Source organism: Spea bombifrons, chromosome 13, assembly GCF_027358695.1.
Source record: "Spea bombifrons isolate aSpeBom1 chromosome 13, aSpeBom1.2.pri, whole genome shotgun sequence".
Taxonomy (NCBI): domain Eukaryota; kingdom Metazoa; phylum Chordata; class Amphibia; order Anura; family Pelobatidae; genus Spea; species Spea bombifrons.
In genome coordinates, this window is record NC_071099.1 from 7450682 (window position 1) to 7465909 (window position 15228).

General features: G+C 41.6%; 1 protein-coding gene across 1 annotated transcript in view; it reads right to left on the minus strand.

Moving 5' to 3' along the window:
* Positions 1–781: 781 nt before the first annotated feature.
* The window catches only part of LOC128471931 (membrane primary amine oxidase-like), a 50022-nt gene continuing 35575 nt past the window's right edge, over positions 782–15228 (minus strand). The window contains exons 2-4 of the mRNA XM_053453928.1: positions 12370–12655; positions 1700–1829; positions 782–1194 (exon numbers count right to left, since the gene is read on the minus strand). Coding sequence (XP_053309903.1) covers positions 907–1194; positions 1700–1829; positions 12370–12655 — 704 coding nt within the window. The 3' untranslated portion in view covers positions 782–906. The remainder of the gene's footprint in view (positions 1195–1699; positions 1830–12369; positions 12656–15228) is intronic.

Consider the following 15228-nt stretch of genomic DNA (forward strand, 5'->3'; position numbering starts at 1 on the left):
CATATACTCAGGTCAGGTAACATTGAATGCCAGGTAAAACTGCAGAATAGATAGTCAGCCACAATTAGGTTGGGTACACTCAGCAAGTAGTTAGACAAGCCAAGGTTGGTAATCTTTGCAGGTATTCAGACAAGCCAAGGTCATAACACAGAGCATGTAGTCAGTCAGACATTTCAGATCAGCAAAGTTCAGCAAAGTACAAAATCGCCAGGCAGAAAATGGTCAGACAAAATAAACGTGGTAGTAATAAAAGGGATCAATTCACCAAACAGGTAATACATGACCACACAAGGGTACCTTTGTATAGCATTTCCAAATTCTTAAATCTGGCTCCAGAAACTGCAGGGCATAATAGAATGTTCTGTGTCATGAAGAGGTTAGGAAAAATATAATAACTAGTATTTATATAGCGACTTTCTTTCAGTGGGACTCAAAGCACTTTTAGCACACGTTCTTGGAATGAATCAAATCAGAAGCTGATAGATGTTATTACCCCATTGATGGTACTAATTTTATTGACCTCGGAAGGATGAAGTGCTGAAATGAACTCACCAGATTTGAATCCATGACCCTGAGGTTTGAACAGGCTGGACCGTGAAGGCATTTACCAACGAGAGTGAGAGTGTGTAAGAGAGAGTGTGTGCGTGTGTAGATTAAGTAACCCAGCACACAATTTACACAAGGTTGTTTTGAAGGATTACTGTATTTTAAATCGATATATCAGTGGTACATTATCATTTATCTTTTGAGCATTTTTCTATTGCTTTTCTCGACTGGTATATTGCTGTTTTTCTTTTTTTTATTACACAAAAGTGATACATGGTTTCAGTGCTAGTTTCAGTTATGCTTTAGATGTGGGAATTATCTTTTAATTAGCATATATTGTCTAACCATAAAATATAGACCCTATATTGCGGAAAAACTGTTATCAAACCCATTATAGGAAAAGGGAGGTAGTTTTGGAGAACAAGACACTGTGTCTGATAAGCAGGCCAGTGGATTAACACTGCATGAGTTATATTTTTCATGTGGTTGGAAATAAACAGCATCAAGAGAATGGACTGAAGGGTCCTCATTAAAATAGTTGTAAGGTCTCAAGTAGAAACCAACTCCATTCCCTGCTGTCACAGTATTTGGAATGTCTTCTGCGTGAGGAATATGCAGAAATCCAGTTGTGATCCATGCAACCAAATCCTGTAAATGAAAATATTAAGCAAGTCAGAGTATTTAAGGTTTGTAAACTTTTTTTCTAATTATAATTTCTGATCTGCTTATGACCAAGCGTCATATCTCCTCATGTGCCTTAGGCTAATGACTATTTTTTTTGTTCTGGTATACCAGTCAATAATTCTAAAAACAAACAAACAGTAAATATAGATAAAAATAAATTATTAATAACTAATGGTAATCCTGTTAATTACTGTTTTTAGAATTATTGACTGGTATACCAGAACACAAAAAAATATTGGTGAGTATGTGGTTGATATAAATCCCAATTTCCTTTCTTCTAGTACATGGTTATCTCACACCTGAATGTGGCGGGTTTAGTGTTTGAAGTTGACTATAACATGGACCAGACTTACATGCATTATCCTTAGCACGCATTACCCCACTCCTATTCAAACCACTAAAGATACTTGTCTATAATGCCTTAATGGATGCCAAGTATAGAGACAAGTAAATAAACATATCTCCTCACCTTATCTTCAATGTTTTCATCATTGATGAAATCAGAGAACTTGACTGTCGGAGACCAGGGGTCATTTTGATTGTAAATGCTGCTGCTTTGAGGCTCTTCATCTTTGAGATTGGTGATGACTAGCTTGTACCTAGAAAATAGATTTTAGTTTGAAGAAAACATATCCAAACCAGATTTTTTTTTAACAATGGAACAAACAGGTTACAATATCATAAATAGACAAATATGCAAGATCAGATTATATAAGATGCTTCATGCATTCTTCTGCATATGGTTTGAGAAAAGGGTTGGACTGCTTGTGTAGTCAAGTGAGCTGTTGTCACTAAAAAAGTCCCCCAGTACTAAAAATATATATTATTTGAACTAGGTTGCTTGTGTTTCCTTAAACTAAGTTGCTCATATTGTGTAATATTATAGCAATCCGGTTGCTAAAGCACACCTATCTCAGTGGAGTGCAACTCAAATTAGATATCTCTAACCAGCAGGGCTCTATTAACTGGCCGTTAGTGTCTAACCCACTTAAACTGCAGGGATATAGTAAGACACTCCGTTTCAAAGAACTGCAGGATTATGAAAAAAAGAAACCCTATAACAGGGGTGTCCAAGTTTTTTCTGCAGTGGGCCACTTCATCAGAAATGTATGTGTGCCTGGGCCACGCTCATTTTTCACTGAGAGAACATATGGCCTTTTAGCTTTATAATGCGTATTTGTGAATGGATGTTTCTCAGACTGTACGCAGGTATTACCGTATTTGCTTGAATATAAGACAAGGTTTTTTCCAGAGCAAATGCTCTGAAAAATATCCCTCGTCTTATAATCGGGGTCGTCTTATAATCAGAGCTCAACTAGGTCTGACTATGAGACTAAGATCCAGATCCCCCGCACCCCTGCCTCCAGAAATGCCTTTTAACCCTCTATATGCCACTCTGCCTCCTGAAATGCCTTATACCTCCCTATATGCCACTCTGCCCAATAATATGCCTTTTAACCCCCTAAATGCCAGAGTGGCATATAGGCGTATAAGGCAATTCTGGAGGCAGAGTGGCACATAGGGGGTCAAAAGGCATATCATGGGGCACAGTGGCATATAGGGGGTAAAAGGCATTTCTGGAGCAGAGTGGCAAGCCAGGGGGCAGATGTGCATAATTGGGGGGGCAGGTTGAAAAAGGAAATAAAAACAAAATTTTTCTCAATCATAGCTTTTATTAAAAAAAAATTTCACATAGTTTACATGAATTAACATTTACTGGTAAAACTTTTTTCCTATAGGGTCGTCTTATATTCAGGCTTTTTCTTTTTTTTCATAAATTAATATTTAGATTTTGGGGGGTCGTCTTATAATCAGGGTTGTCTTATAATCGAGCAAATACGGTAAGTGGAGTGCCTCAGGGGTCTGTCCTTGGTCTTCTTCTTTTTAATTTATTAATAAATGATCTCCCAAGCTGCATTGAGAGCCATGTCACAGTTTTTGCTGATGACACAAAATTAGGCAGGGTAATTCAGACTAATCTGGATGTTTCTTTTTGCAGGAAGATTTAGACAGAGTTGGGGACTGGGCGTGCAAGTGGCAGATGAGGTTCAATATAGAGAAATGCAAAGTTATGCATTATGGTAAAAATAATAAAAAGGCAACCTATTCTTTAAATGGAATATCCTTGGGGGAAACTACCGATGAGAAGGATTTAGGAATAACGGTTGACAACAGACTTGACAACATTGCACAATGCCAGCAAGCAGCTGCGAGGGCCAATAAGGTTTTGGCATGCATAAAAAGAGGTATTGATTCAAGAGAAGAGGATATTATCTTGCCTCTGTGCAGGTCATTGGTAAGACCTCACCTTGAATATGCGGTACAATTCTGGGCACCGGTCCTTAAAAAGAACATTATGGAATTAGAAAAAGTGCAAAGGAGGGCTACAAAATTAATAAGGGGATTGGGAGATACTAGTTATGAAGAGAGACTAAAAAAGGTAAAATTACCATATTTGCCCGACTATAGGCGTCTGCTCGGTGTGCTTTAACAATCTCCCTTGCCGGGAATTCCCACGGGGGGAGTCCTGGCAAGGGAGATTGTTAAAGCACATCGTGCAGACGTGCCGGCAGCGGAGGTTGCTTACGCTCGCCGGTGAATGTCTGCGCGGTAAGCTTTAACAATCCTCCTTACCAGTGCAGACTCCCGGAGTCCCGGTATACCGTTCTGCATAGAATAGATGTCCCCCCCCCGGCCCCGTAAGACACCGGGGACTCCGGGAGTCTGCACTGGTAAGTCTAGGGGAGGGGGGGCACATCTCGGGGGAGGCACAGAGTGGCAGCATGTCTCGGTGGGACACACAGAGTGGCACCCGGTCTCAGGGGGGACACACACAGAGTGGCAGCATGTCTCGGTGGGACACACAGAGTGACAGCATGTCTCGGGGGGGGCAGAGTGGCAGCATATCTATTACACTTTTTCTTTAAAAAAGCACCTAACTTTGAGGGTGCGGCCTATACTCGGGTGCAGCCTATACTCGAGTCGATACAGTATATACGCTAGAAAAACGGCGTCTCAGAGGGGATATGATAACATTATATAAATATATGCAGGGCCAATATAACGAGCTCTTCAGTGACCTGTTCATTAACAGAAATGTACAAAGAACAAGAGGTCACCCTCTGAGACTGGAAGAGCGCAGGTTTCATACACAACAAAGGAAGAGATTCTTTACAGTGAGGACAATAAAGGTATGGAATTCACTGCCAAGGGAGGCGGTGTTATCCTTGCCATCAGGGGAAAAAAATCCTTCTTGACTCCAAGAGGCAATCGGATTTCTCCTTGGATCAAGAAGCTCTAAACTATTAATGTTATTCTATTTATAGCCCTGTATGTCATGCCTTTCTAAAAAAAAATATCCAAACCCCTTTTGAAGGCGTCTAGTGTATTTACACTAGAGTCATCACTCTTTAAGAAATAAGGAGAAGATGGGTCAGGGAGGACAAGAAGAGGTGCAGACATAAATGTGTCCTTAAGTATTTCAAAAGTGTCTTGTGCCTGTGGAGACCAGAGGAAAGGAGAATATTTTTTTGGTGAGTGAGGTAAGTGGTTGAATAATATGGGAAAAGTTGCGTATAAATTTTTGATAAAAATTGGCAAATTCAATAAGATCTTTTTAGGGTCCATCTGGATAGATTTGGGTGTCACAATAAAACCTAGGAACTCGATCATAGTTGTTTCAAAGACACATTTTTCAAGCTTAGCATACAGGTTGTTCTTGCGGAGACGAAGCAGTACCTTCTTAACATGGAGCCTATGTTCTGAAAGAGATGATGAAAACAGTAGAATGTCATTGAGGTATACTACCATGAAGATGAACTGAACATGTTTAGGAAATACTGGAAGGTGGCTGGGGCATTACAAAGGTCAAAAGGCATCACTGTATATTTAAAATGTCCATAACTAGTCCGAAAGGCCGTCTTCCATTCGTCTCCCTCCCTGATGCGGACTAAGTTGTATGCTGTCACGTTCTGCCCAGGCTGCGGAGCTGCATATCTGTCTTGCTTTAGTTTCTCTGTTTTGCTTCGATCCATTTCTGGATTTCCTTTTGCTCTGTTCTGATCTTCCATTCCTTGCTTCTGCTTCAGCTCTTTGCTTCAGCTCTGTTTCCTTTATAAGGTGTGCCCCACCTGTATGTTCTGTTTGTCTCAGTCTTCAGTCTAAAGGTATGTCTCAGTGCTATGTGTTTGGTTTACATGTTTGGTTTACATGTTTGGTTTACATGTTTGGTTTACATGTTTGGTTTGTTTCGTACCACTGTCAGCAGGGATTAGCGTTAGGACCCACCGTCATTGGAGTACTTTGGCGTAGTGGTGGGCTAAGCATACTATGGCCATATCATGTGACGGAATCTCCAATTGTTATCAATCAGTCTTAGGCTAGTTTCTGTATTCATGTTTGTGTTTCTTATGTACCTTTGCCCTTCTCCCTTGTATCATCTGAGGATTCCGGTTCCTCTCTCCTCTCCCCATATCCTAGTTAATATGGCCTATCCTTGCTTAAAGGAGAAGCGTCCGAGGATTCCGGCTCCTCACTCCTTCCCCTGTGTTCCTTGCCTTCTTCCCTGTCCTTTGTTGTGCCCTGTATCATGTATATCTTGTCTAGTAATGTTCATTCCTTGTCTGGTTCACTGTAGTGCCCTGTATCATGTATATCTTGTCTAGTAATGTTTATTCCTTGTCTGGTTCACTGTTGTGCCCTGTAACATGTATGTCTTGTCTGGTTATGTTTCGTGCCTGGTCTCCCTGTCCCTTGCTTGTTATGTTTCTGCTATACCCTTTGCTTAGCTTCCATACTCCCAGCCTGCAGCATCCTGCACGTGATTCAAGTGATATGCTTCATGTCTGCTCCAGGATGCCTGCAGGATATATCTTCACTTCATTCTGGACTTCATCCGCTGCCATATCAGGGCGCTGGTGTTTGGCTGCACAACCCTAGGTGCTCAACACCTGGGTGAGTGTGGTCACCCTGCAACCAGGCCCTGTCCAAACTCCACTACTGCACTGTGACTCCTGCATACAAACATCGGGCGCGCTGGGTCCTTTCAGTCATCTGTTTGGACCCAGTCCATGACATATGCCCCTCAGAGATCGAGCTTGGAGAATACGGTAGTGGACTGGGCTCTGTCCAGAAGCACAGGAATTAGTGGTAGTGGGTACAGTTCATAATAGTATTTTATTGAGTTGTCTGTAGTGTATACATGAGAACCATCTTTTTTTTCAAAGAAAAATATGCTTGCTCCATCCGGGGAGGTAGAAGGTCAGATAAACCCTTTTCTTAAATTTTCATCAAGATATTCTTCTAAATGTCTCAATTCAGCCTCTGATAAGGGTATAGGGGATGTAGGTAATAAATCAAAACATCTTGAAAGTCTTTGTACTGAGCTGGCACAACAGGTGTAGTTTTGAGAGCATCCTTGTGCAGTGAGGGCTGTAAGTGTAAGTAGTGCCCAGATTTCCCACAGTATGTACACAGATTCTGGGCATGCTGGGGGCCACATCTTGTGGGATAAGGGGGCCAGGGGTAAGCACAATTTGCATAGGCTCCTCGGAGGTAGTGGATACACAAGAAGAAGAGATAACTGGAGCAGGAGGATAGTAGACGGATGAACTATTCTCAAGGCGCCTTTCCCGTAAGCGCTCTTTCAAAGTGTTGGGTACCCCAGTCCTGGCCAGTTCATCTCTTAGCCCTTCAGATAGGCCTAAACGGAATTCCAGTTAGTCTCGATGGCAAGTCTCCAAAACTCTGTTATGTAATCTTCCACAAGTCGACGTCCCTGGTGGACAGCCCATATCTTGGCCTGGGAGGAAGCAGATTTATGTACATCTTCTTAAAGACTGTCCATATTGGGCTTTTGATCTGTAGTAGGTGATCAGCCCAAGCCTGTGGTTCGCCAGTAAGTCTCACACCACTTACACACAAACACTTTTACATACATATTCATGCTTACATACTCTCATACACAGTCATCCATGCTCGCATGCATACAAACACGCCCTGCTCCTGCTGAAACATTCTGAGTCTCTGGGATGAAACCCAGAGAGTTCACAAATATTGCCCCTGGGCAAGCATCTGTAGGCTACCAAAAATAATCTAAGCACATTCCCCTTCCTCCTTGGCCTCCCCTGATCCATTTCTGCTTCCCCTTAGAAAAAGCTGTTGGACATTAAGGCTATTCAGTGTGTGCCACTTAGATATATAGAAGCATAGTATTTGACAGAAGATAAACCCATCTAGTCTGCCCATATTTCCTGAATTAAGGCTTAGGCATTATTTGGCCCTTCGTCTCTTCTTAAATTCAGAATAGCTTTATGTCACTCCCATGCATTTTTACATTCCCTCACTGAATTATCTTCTACTACTCCTGGTGGGAGGCTTTTAACTACCACCTCAGTACAGAAAAACTTTCTTACGTTAATTAAGAGTCTGAGTCCTAGCTTTATATTATAGCTTTTATTCTAACAGTACTTTTCATTTAAATGTGTGGAATCTTAGGATGTGGAGAGTGTAGGTAGGAAGAGGTTAACTGTTTTCTGCAATTTGGTGATAAGTCTGATGCACTGGGAGGTAGTATTGTTCTTTAGAGGAACATGATATATATATGGTAGAGGACATAGGTCAAATTACACAAACTTAATTAGCTGGTGAGAAACTGGACCATAAGTGTAGAATCGGGGTCAACTTCAGGGCACAGGATGTCTGCTTTAAATAACTGAAACCCCACCCATATCATACATATTAAAAAGAAGTCTGGGGGTCAGCACAACGTTTGATTTCCACAACAAATGTTTCTATGAAATCTATATTTTTTCATCCAAGATATACATACTGATATTTTTCCTGATATTTTTTTAACTTGTAAGCCATTCACCATTTTAGTAGACCTCCTACACATGGGCATTGGGCAGCTGCAGTGGCGTCGCTACAAGGGGGCAAGGGGGAAGTTATTCCTTGCCCCCCCTGTTGCCCCCCTGCCAGATTTGGAACCACCCAAAGGATTTCCCAGAACAGTCCAGCAATGGGAGTTTAAGTCCAGGCCAGCCTCAAGCGCTTTTTTTTTTTTTGATGCGAAGGAAAGAGAGGGGCGCCTAGCAACCGCTCGGAAGGGACCGCAGGGAAGCAGCATGCGCCACGGCAGAGCAGGAAGACGGAAGCCTCGTTCTCCTGCCACAGGACTTAAAGGTGTGTGAACTACAAAGGGGGAGTGGTAGATAGTGAGTAGGGAGGGAGAAGGGGTAGAAAGAGATAAGGGAGGGAGAAGGGGTAGAAAGTGATAAGAGAGGGAGAGGGGGTAGAAAGTGATAAGGGAGGGGGTACATAGTTTAGTAAGATTATTGAAATAAGTAAAGTGTGAATGAGTGAGTATGAAATAATGTGTGAATGAATTGCCTGAATGAGGGAGAGCATGAGTTAATATGTGGATGAATTGTCTGAATGAGGGAGAGCATGAGTTAATATGTGGATGAATTGTCTGAATGAGGGAGAGCATGAGTTAATATGTGGATGAATTGTCTGAATGAGGGAGAGCATGAGTTAATATGTGGATGAGTTGTCTGAATGAGGGAGAGCATGAGTTAATATGTGGATGAGTTGTCTGAATGAGAGAGCATAAGTTAATGTGGATGAGTTGTCTGAATGAGGGAGAGCATGAGTTAATATGTGGATGAGTTGTCTGAATGAGAGACAGCATGCGTTAATATGTGGATGAAGTGTCTGAATGAGGGAGAGCATGAGTTAATATGTGGATGAGTTGTCTGAATGAGGGAGAGCATGAGTTAATATGTGGATAAATTGTCTGAATGAGGGAGAGCATGAATTAATGTGTGGATAAATTGTCTGAATGAGGGAGAGCATGAGTTAATATGTGGATGAATTGTCTGAATGAGGGAGAGCATGAGTTAATATGTGGATAAATTGTCTGAATAGGGAGAGCATGAGTTAATGTGTGGATGAATTGTCTGAATGAGGGAGAGTATGAGTTAATGTGCAGATGAATTGTCTGAATGAGGGAGGGCATGAGTTAATATGTGGATGAATTGTCTGAATGAGGGAGAGCATGAGTTAATATGTGGATGAATTGTCTGAATGAGGGAGAGCATGAGTTTATATGTGGATGAATTGTCTGAATGAGGGAGTGTAAAAAATTATAATACATTTAACATCTCTTCTAACCCCAATTAAGAAAAGGACCATGTGGATGAGTTGTCTGAATGAGGGAGAGCATGAGTTAATATGTGGATGAGTTGTCTGAATGAGGGAGAGCATGAGTTAATATGTGGATAAATTGTCTGAATGAGGGAGAGCATGAGTTAATGTGTGGATGAATTGTCTGAATGAGGGAGAGCATGAGTTAATATGTGGATGAATTGTCTGAATGAGGGAGAGCATGAGTTAATATGTGGATGAATTGTCTGAATGAGGGAGAGCATGAGGTAATATGTGGATGAATTGTCTGAATGAGGGAGAGCATGAATTAATGTGTTTGTGTGTATCATAGATGTATAATTGTGGAGAAAGATGGCACAGGCCAGGCTGTTTGGGGACAAAGTTGACTTCTGCTGGGGACAAAGATGGCAAATCTTATGTGTGTTATCTGGGTGCTGGCCAGGTTCTATGTGGGCAGTGTTGATGCCAGGGCTGACTTTGGGGTGTGCAACCTGTGATCTATGCCTGTAATTTAGGGGGTTTTAAATATACCTTTAATGCCGTGTTTTTATGTGAATTGATCTGTACCTGCAAAGCTGGGTTTGTGTGTTATTCTGTGGATCCATATCTGCTATGCTATGTTTCCATACATTATTTATGTACACCTGCAAAAACAGGGTTTGTATGTCTGTTTCTGTTTATTTGATATATACCTTCAGTGCTGAGATCACAAGTGAATTTCAGTTGATCTATGCAAAGCTGGGTTTGTGTGTTAATGTCTTGATCTATACCTGCTATCGGCAGCAGGGTCTAATATTAATATATATCGGCAACTGTGTCAGGAACAATCCGGCAGGATGATAATGAGGGTAACGGAGCTCAGTATGCAGGAATGCAGGAAGAGGCACTTAGTGGATGTGGATAAGGCCCACACAGAGTCAGGAGACAAGCCGAGGTACAGTACACGAACGGGCAGCGAGGTACAAAAGGGTCAGGCAGAAGCGAAGTCAGAGGGAAGCCAGGTGGGTACACGGAAACCACAAGCTGTTTAACAGATAAGGCTCAGGCAGGAGCGAAGTCAGAGGGAAGCCAGGAAGGTACATGGATAAATCAAATAAGAAACACGCACTCAGGATGTAGCAGGGAAGCACAATAACTGAGCACTGAGCAAAGCTCAGCGCTCGGTTTTAAACTTGCCGGTTGGGGGAAGCTCAGCAGGGTCTAACATTAATGAAACTGCCAGTTCAGCTGTAATTTTGAAATCATGTTTCAATCATAGTGTTTTTGGTTATCAATATAGCAGAGCCTGTCCTGGGGTGTGTGTGTATAGGTGTTGGTGTGGCAGAGCCTGTCCTGATATGTGTGTTCGGGTGTCAGTGTGGCAGAGCCTGTCCTGGTCTGTGTGTGTTTGGATGTGGGTGTGGTAGAGCATGTCCTGGGGTGTGTGTTTGGGTGTCCGTGTGGCAGAGCCTCTCGTGTGTGTGTGTGGGGGGGTGTGGGGATGTCGGTGTGGCAGAGCCTGTCCTGGTGTGTGTGTTTGGGTGTTGGTGTGGCAGAGCCTATCCTGGTGTGAGTCTGTCCTGGTGTGTGTGTTTGGGTGTCAGTGTAGCAGAGCTTGTCCTGGTGTGTGTCTGGGTGTCGGTGTGACAGAGCCTGTGTTTGTGTTTGGTCATCTGTTTCCTGGCACTTAACTTACAATAGGAATTACCGTATTTGCTCGATTGTAAGACAACCCTGATTATAAGACGACCCCCCAAATCTGAATATTAATTTAGGAAAAAAGAAAAAGCCAGAATATAAGAGGACCCTATAGGAAAAAAGTTTTACCAGTAAATGTTAATTCATGTAAACTATTTTTTTTTCATAAAAGCTATGATTGAGAAAAATATTTTGGTTTTATTTCGTTCTATTTTCCAACCTGCCCCCCCAGTTATGAACATCTGCCCCAGAAATGCCTTATACCCCCTATATGCCACTGTGCCCCATGATATGCATTTTGACCTCCTCTGTGCCACTCTGCCTCCAGAAATGCCTTATACCCCTATATGTCACTCTGACATTAAGGGGGTTAAAAGGCATATTATGGGGCAGAGTGGCATATAGGGAGGTTTAAGGCATTTCAGGAGGCAGAGTGGCGTATAGAGAGTTAAAAAGGCATTTCTGGAGGCAGAGTGGCATTAAGGGGGTTAAAAGGCATTTCATAGAACACTCTGCCTCCAGAAATGCCTTATGCCCCCCATTTAACACTCCCTCGCCCCCCCCCCCCCAAACTTACCGGTGCTTCTAACTCCCCTGTCATGCAGCCGGAGCAGCGTGTAGATGTCTACGTGATTCGCGTAGACAACTTACGCTACAGCCGGAAGGAGGTGTGGCTAGCAGCAGGGGTTGTCTGCGTCCATCGCGCAGACCTTCCCCGGCTGTCAGAGATCAGAGTTCCCCGCACCGGTGAAGGTCTGATTATAAGACCACCCTGATTATAAGACGAGGGGTATTTTTCAGAGCATTTGCTCTGAAAAAAACCTCGTCTTATAATCGAGCAAATACGGTATTTAATTTATGCTTATCCAGAGATAAAATGCCCTCCTGAAGTTGTAGTGACTTCAGGGGACAAAACGTTCAAGGCCCTGGAAAAGTTAAGGTATTGTGTTATTTACTCTATAATATTTATTTCACAATATATATATATATATATAGATATATATATATATATATATATAGATAGATAGATAGATATATCTATATATCTATATATATATATATATATATATATATATCTATATATATATATATATGTTTTTTCAGTGGTATGATTAATGGTGGAAATTATTAATGCCCCCCCAGTTTGACTGTGGTATCTTGTGTGCCCCCCTATATATTGTTTCTAGAGTCGCCACTTGGCAGCTGTCCACCTGCTCTGCAAGGAGGATGGCCCAGGGATCAACTATAAAGGGTCCTGGAAACAATCTACTACTATATAATACATAATACACTTACTTGGCCCAGTTCATAGAATTATGAATTGCACTCGTCTCTGGTAGGTAGTCACCAGCAAAGCTGACCGTCTGCAGCCTATAGGAACGCTCATGGCCCCATTTGTTCTTCTGGTTGCTTGCAAACTGGACATATCTTGGCATACTAGAATTCAATTCAAATGCTGATTGGGTCTCTGTTTTTAAGACTTTCTTGATTAACTTTGTTCGTTGTATTTCCCATTGTGAATTCCAGGGAACTTTCAAGGCCTCAAATTCCATATCATGAGCCACTACTGAATTATTAGTACCTGCAGACACAAAAGGGAAATTAATTAAAATTACTCACTGTGCTTGAAAGTCATTGCGTCAACTAATCAAATGAACGTGAAAATATTAGTAACGTATTTTGTAACAGTGTTTGGCCATCAAGCCAGCAAGAAAAATGGGTCAATTTGTCAATTTCCTAAGAAGTCAAGTTGTCAGACCTGACTAAGATTGTATCCCCTTGCAAAATTACTAAAATGTGAATTGTTTGTAAGTAAAAAAAAAAAACAACAAATTAAATCTATAGGACCACCTATCAACCAAGTGAGAAGGGGGGCTGGTCAGAGGACAATTACCTCCCTTCCCCAACTCAGGCACAGTGGAACAGAGTACTAAAAGAAGGCTTATAAAGTATAGTTAGCAACTATACCACCTTAATTCCCATCTTGTATCAATTGATTGATACAAGAGAACAAGAGAAATTGATACAAGAGAAACCACCAAGGGGCTCTCTAATCATATCTTTGATTTCTGCATGGATCTACCCCAATTATTGCCCCTCATTGTACTTTGCAATTAAACCTATCCCCTATCATTTCTCAAATATAAATATACAAATATTAGTTTATATTTATGTGTATATAGGTTGTAGGAGGGTACCTGCCACTGCCAGGACACTTCTAGGGCTGCAAGAAACGTAGGAAATCTAAGACCTCAATAGTTTTTCAGACTTTTACTGAAACAAAATAAAACAATTCCTATAACCCTACTCCTATTAAGCAAGTAGGCTTAGTAAACCACAATCTTCAACTGGTCTGGTCAGCTAAGCTGGTTCCCACTACAATACAAAAACAGCACAAATTTAACAATTTATCAACCAAAGTTGTCTCTCTTAAGAGCCCACAATAATACACTGGAACTAGACTTGTGCATTCATATTTCAATGTTCCGTACAGAAACGTTACATTTTTGTTGTTCTAACGAATAAACGGACATGGCTGCTTATAAACTAATACAAAGACGCACAACATGAAGAATCTTCGTTTCTTCGTGTTCTTCTTCGCTTTCGTGTCGCGTCCGCCAAGAGGAGTGAACTGATCTTCGCTTGTCCAATCAGCTCACTCTTGTGACATCAAGCTGAGGACTCTTCCAATGTCTGTGGTGCATTTAAAAAAAAAACCAGAAAACAGCCTATACATAAGAGCAGAGCTTGCAGAGGATCCATTCAATTTTGTTGTGACTGCTTCAGCAACACTGCTGTGCTGCATCAGGGCATTACAGAGAAAGTTCTGTGTGAGACTAATGGCCATTTCTCACAGTGTACGTTACTGAAGCAGGATTTTTCTTTTTCAGTGCTTCTGTCAACTGTTTAGTGCTGTTGAGCTGACAGTTTACCACACACAGTGCCTCACTGGCACCGCAGTGCCCTTGCCCTGGGCTGGCAGTGCCTACAAAATTTTGTAATACTAATTTTAATTCAGGACAGTCAGTCAATAAATAAGTTAGTTAAGCTGAACTGTTGGTATTATTAATTAAATAATATAATTTAATAGTAATACCGTATTTGCTTGAGATGACCCTGATTATTAAACGACCCCCCCAAAATTTGAATATTAATTTAGGAAAAAAGAAAAAGCCTATAAGAAAAGTTTTACTAGTAAATATGAATTCACATGTAAACAATTTTTTCATATTTAATAAAGACTAGACTTGGGCGCCGGCCAACTCTTCGTGTTCATCTTCCTATGCGTCTTCGTGGGCAAAAAAATCTTCGTATTCCATGAATATTCGCCTGTTCCTGTGTTCGGTTCGGGCAAATATTCGTGTACATTCTCCATGTTCCTTTTTTTCTTTGTTTTTTGTAGAAGGGGTTAACATGGGGTTAATGCGGTACACACTACGCAGCAGCTTTGGCACTAGGATTTTAAAAGGTCTGTACGAGCAACTCTATTGGTCGCCGGCAGGGGCCTCCTCTGTCATCAATGTCATCAATGAAGTGTCATTGGTTGATGGCAGACAAGCCCCCTGCTGGTGAACAATAGAGTCGCTCGTACAGACTTTTGGTATTATTAATTAAATAATATAATTTAATAGTAATACCGTATTTGCATGAGATGACCCTGATTATTAAACGATGCTATGAAAATCCTGGTGCTATGAAAATAATCGTTAGTTGCAGCCCTACATCAGACATTTCACCAGTGCTGCGATGAAGCATCACCTCAGCACTCAACTGAATGCTGTGTTATTGGGGAAGGAGGCTGAAACATGTAGCCTAGGTGGCAGCCGTGGTACAACTACAACAACTAGTACCATCTCCAGAGACAGTGGGAAAACCCCAACAGCTGTTTTAGAGACAATAGCAGCTACAGCTAGCACTGGCAATCAAAGACCAAGGCAGGTTGGAGCACTGTTCAGTCCACCCTGGAAGAATTTGGGGCATTACACTCCAGGAGGTCAATATCCAAAGAGAAGCCAATAAAATAACCAGACTTTTGTGCAGTTCATTGCTGTTGGAGGTGTCTTTTACCATGATTGAAGGGGAGCCTTTCAAACAATAGCGGCTGTGGCTGCACAATACACAGTTCTCTCACGTTCTACTTTCAGTAGGAATATT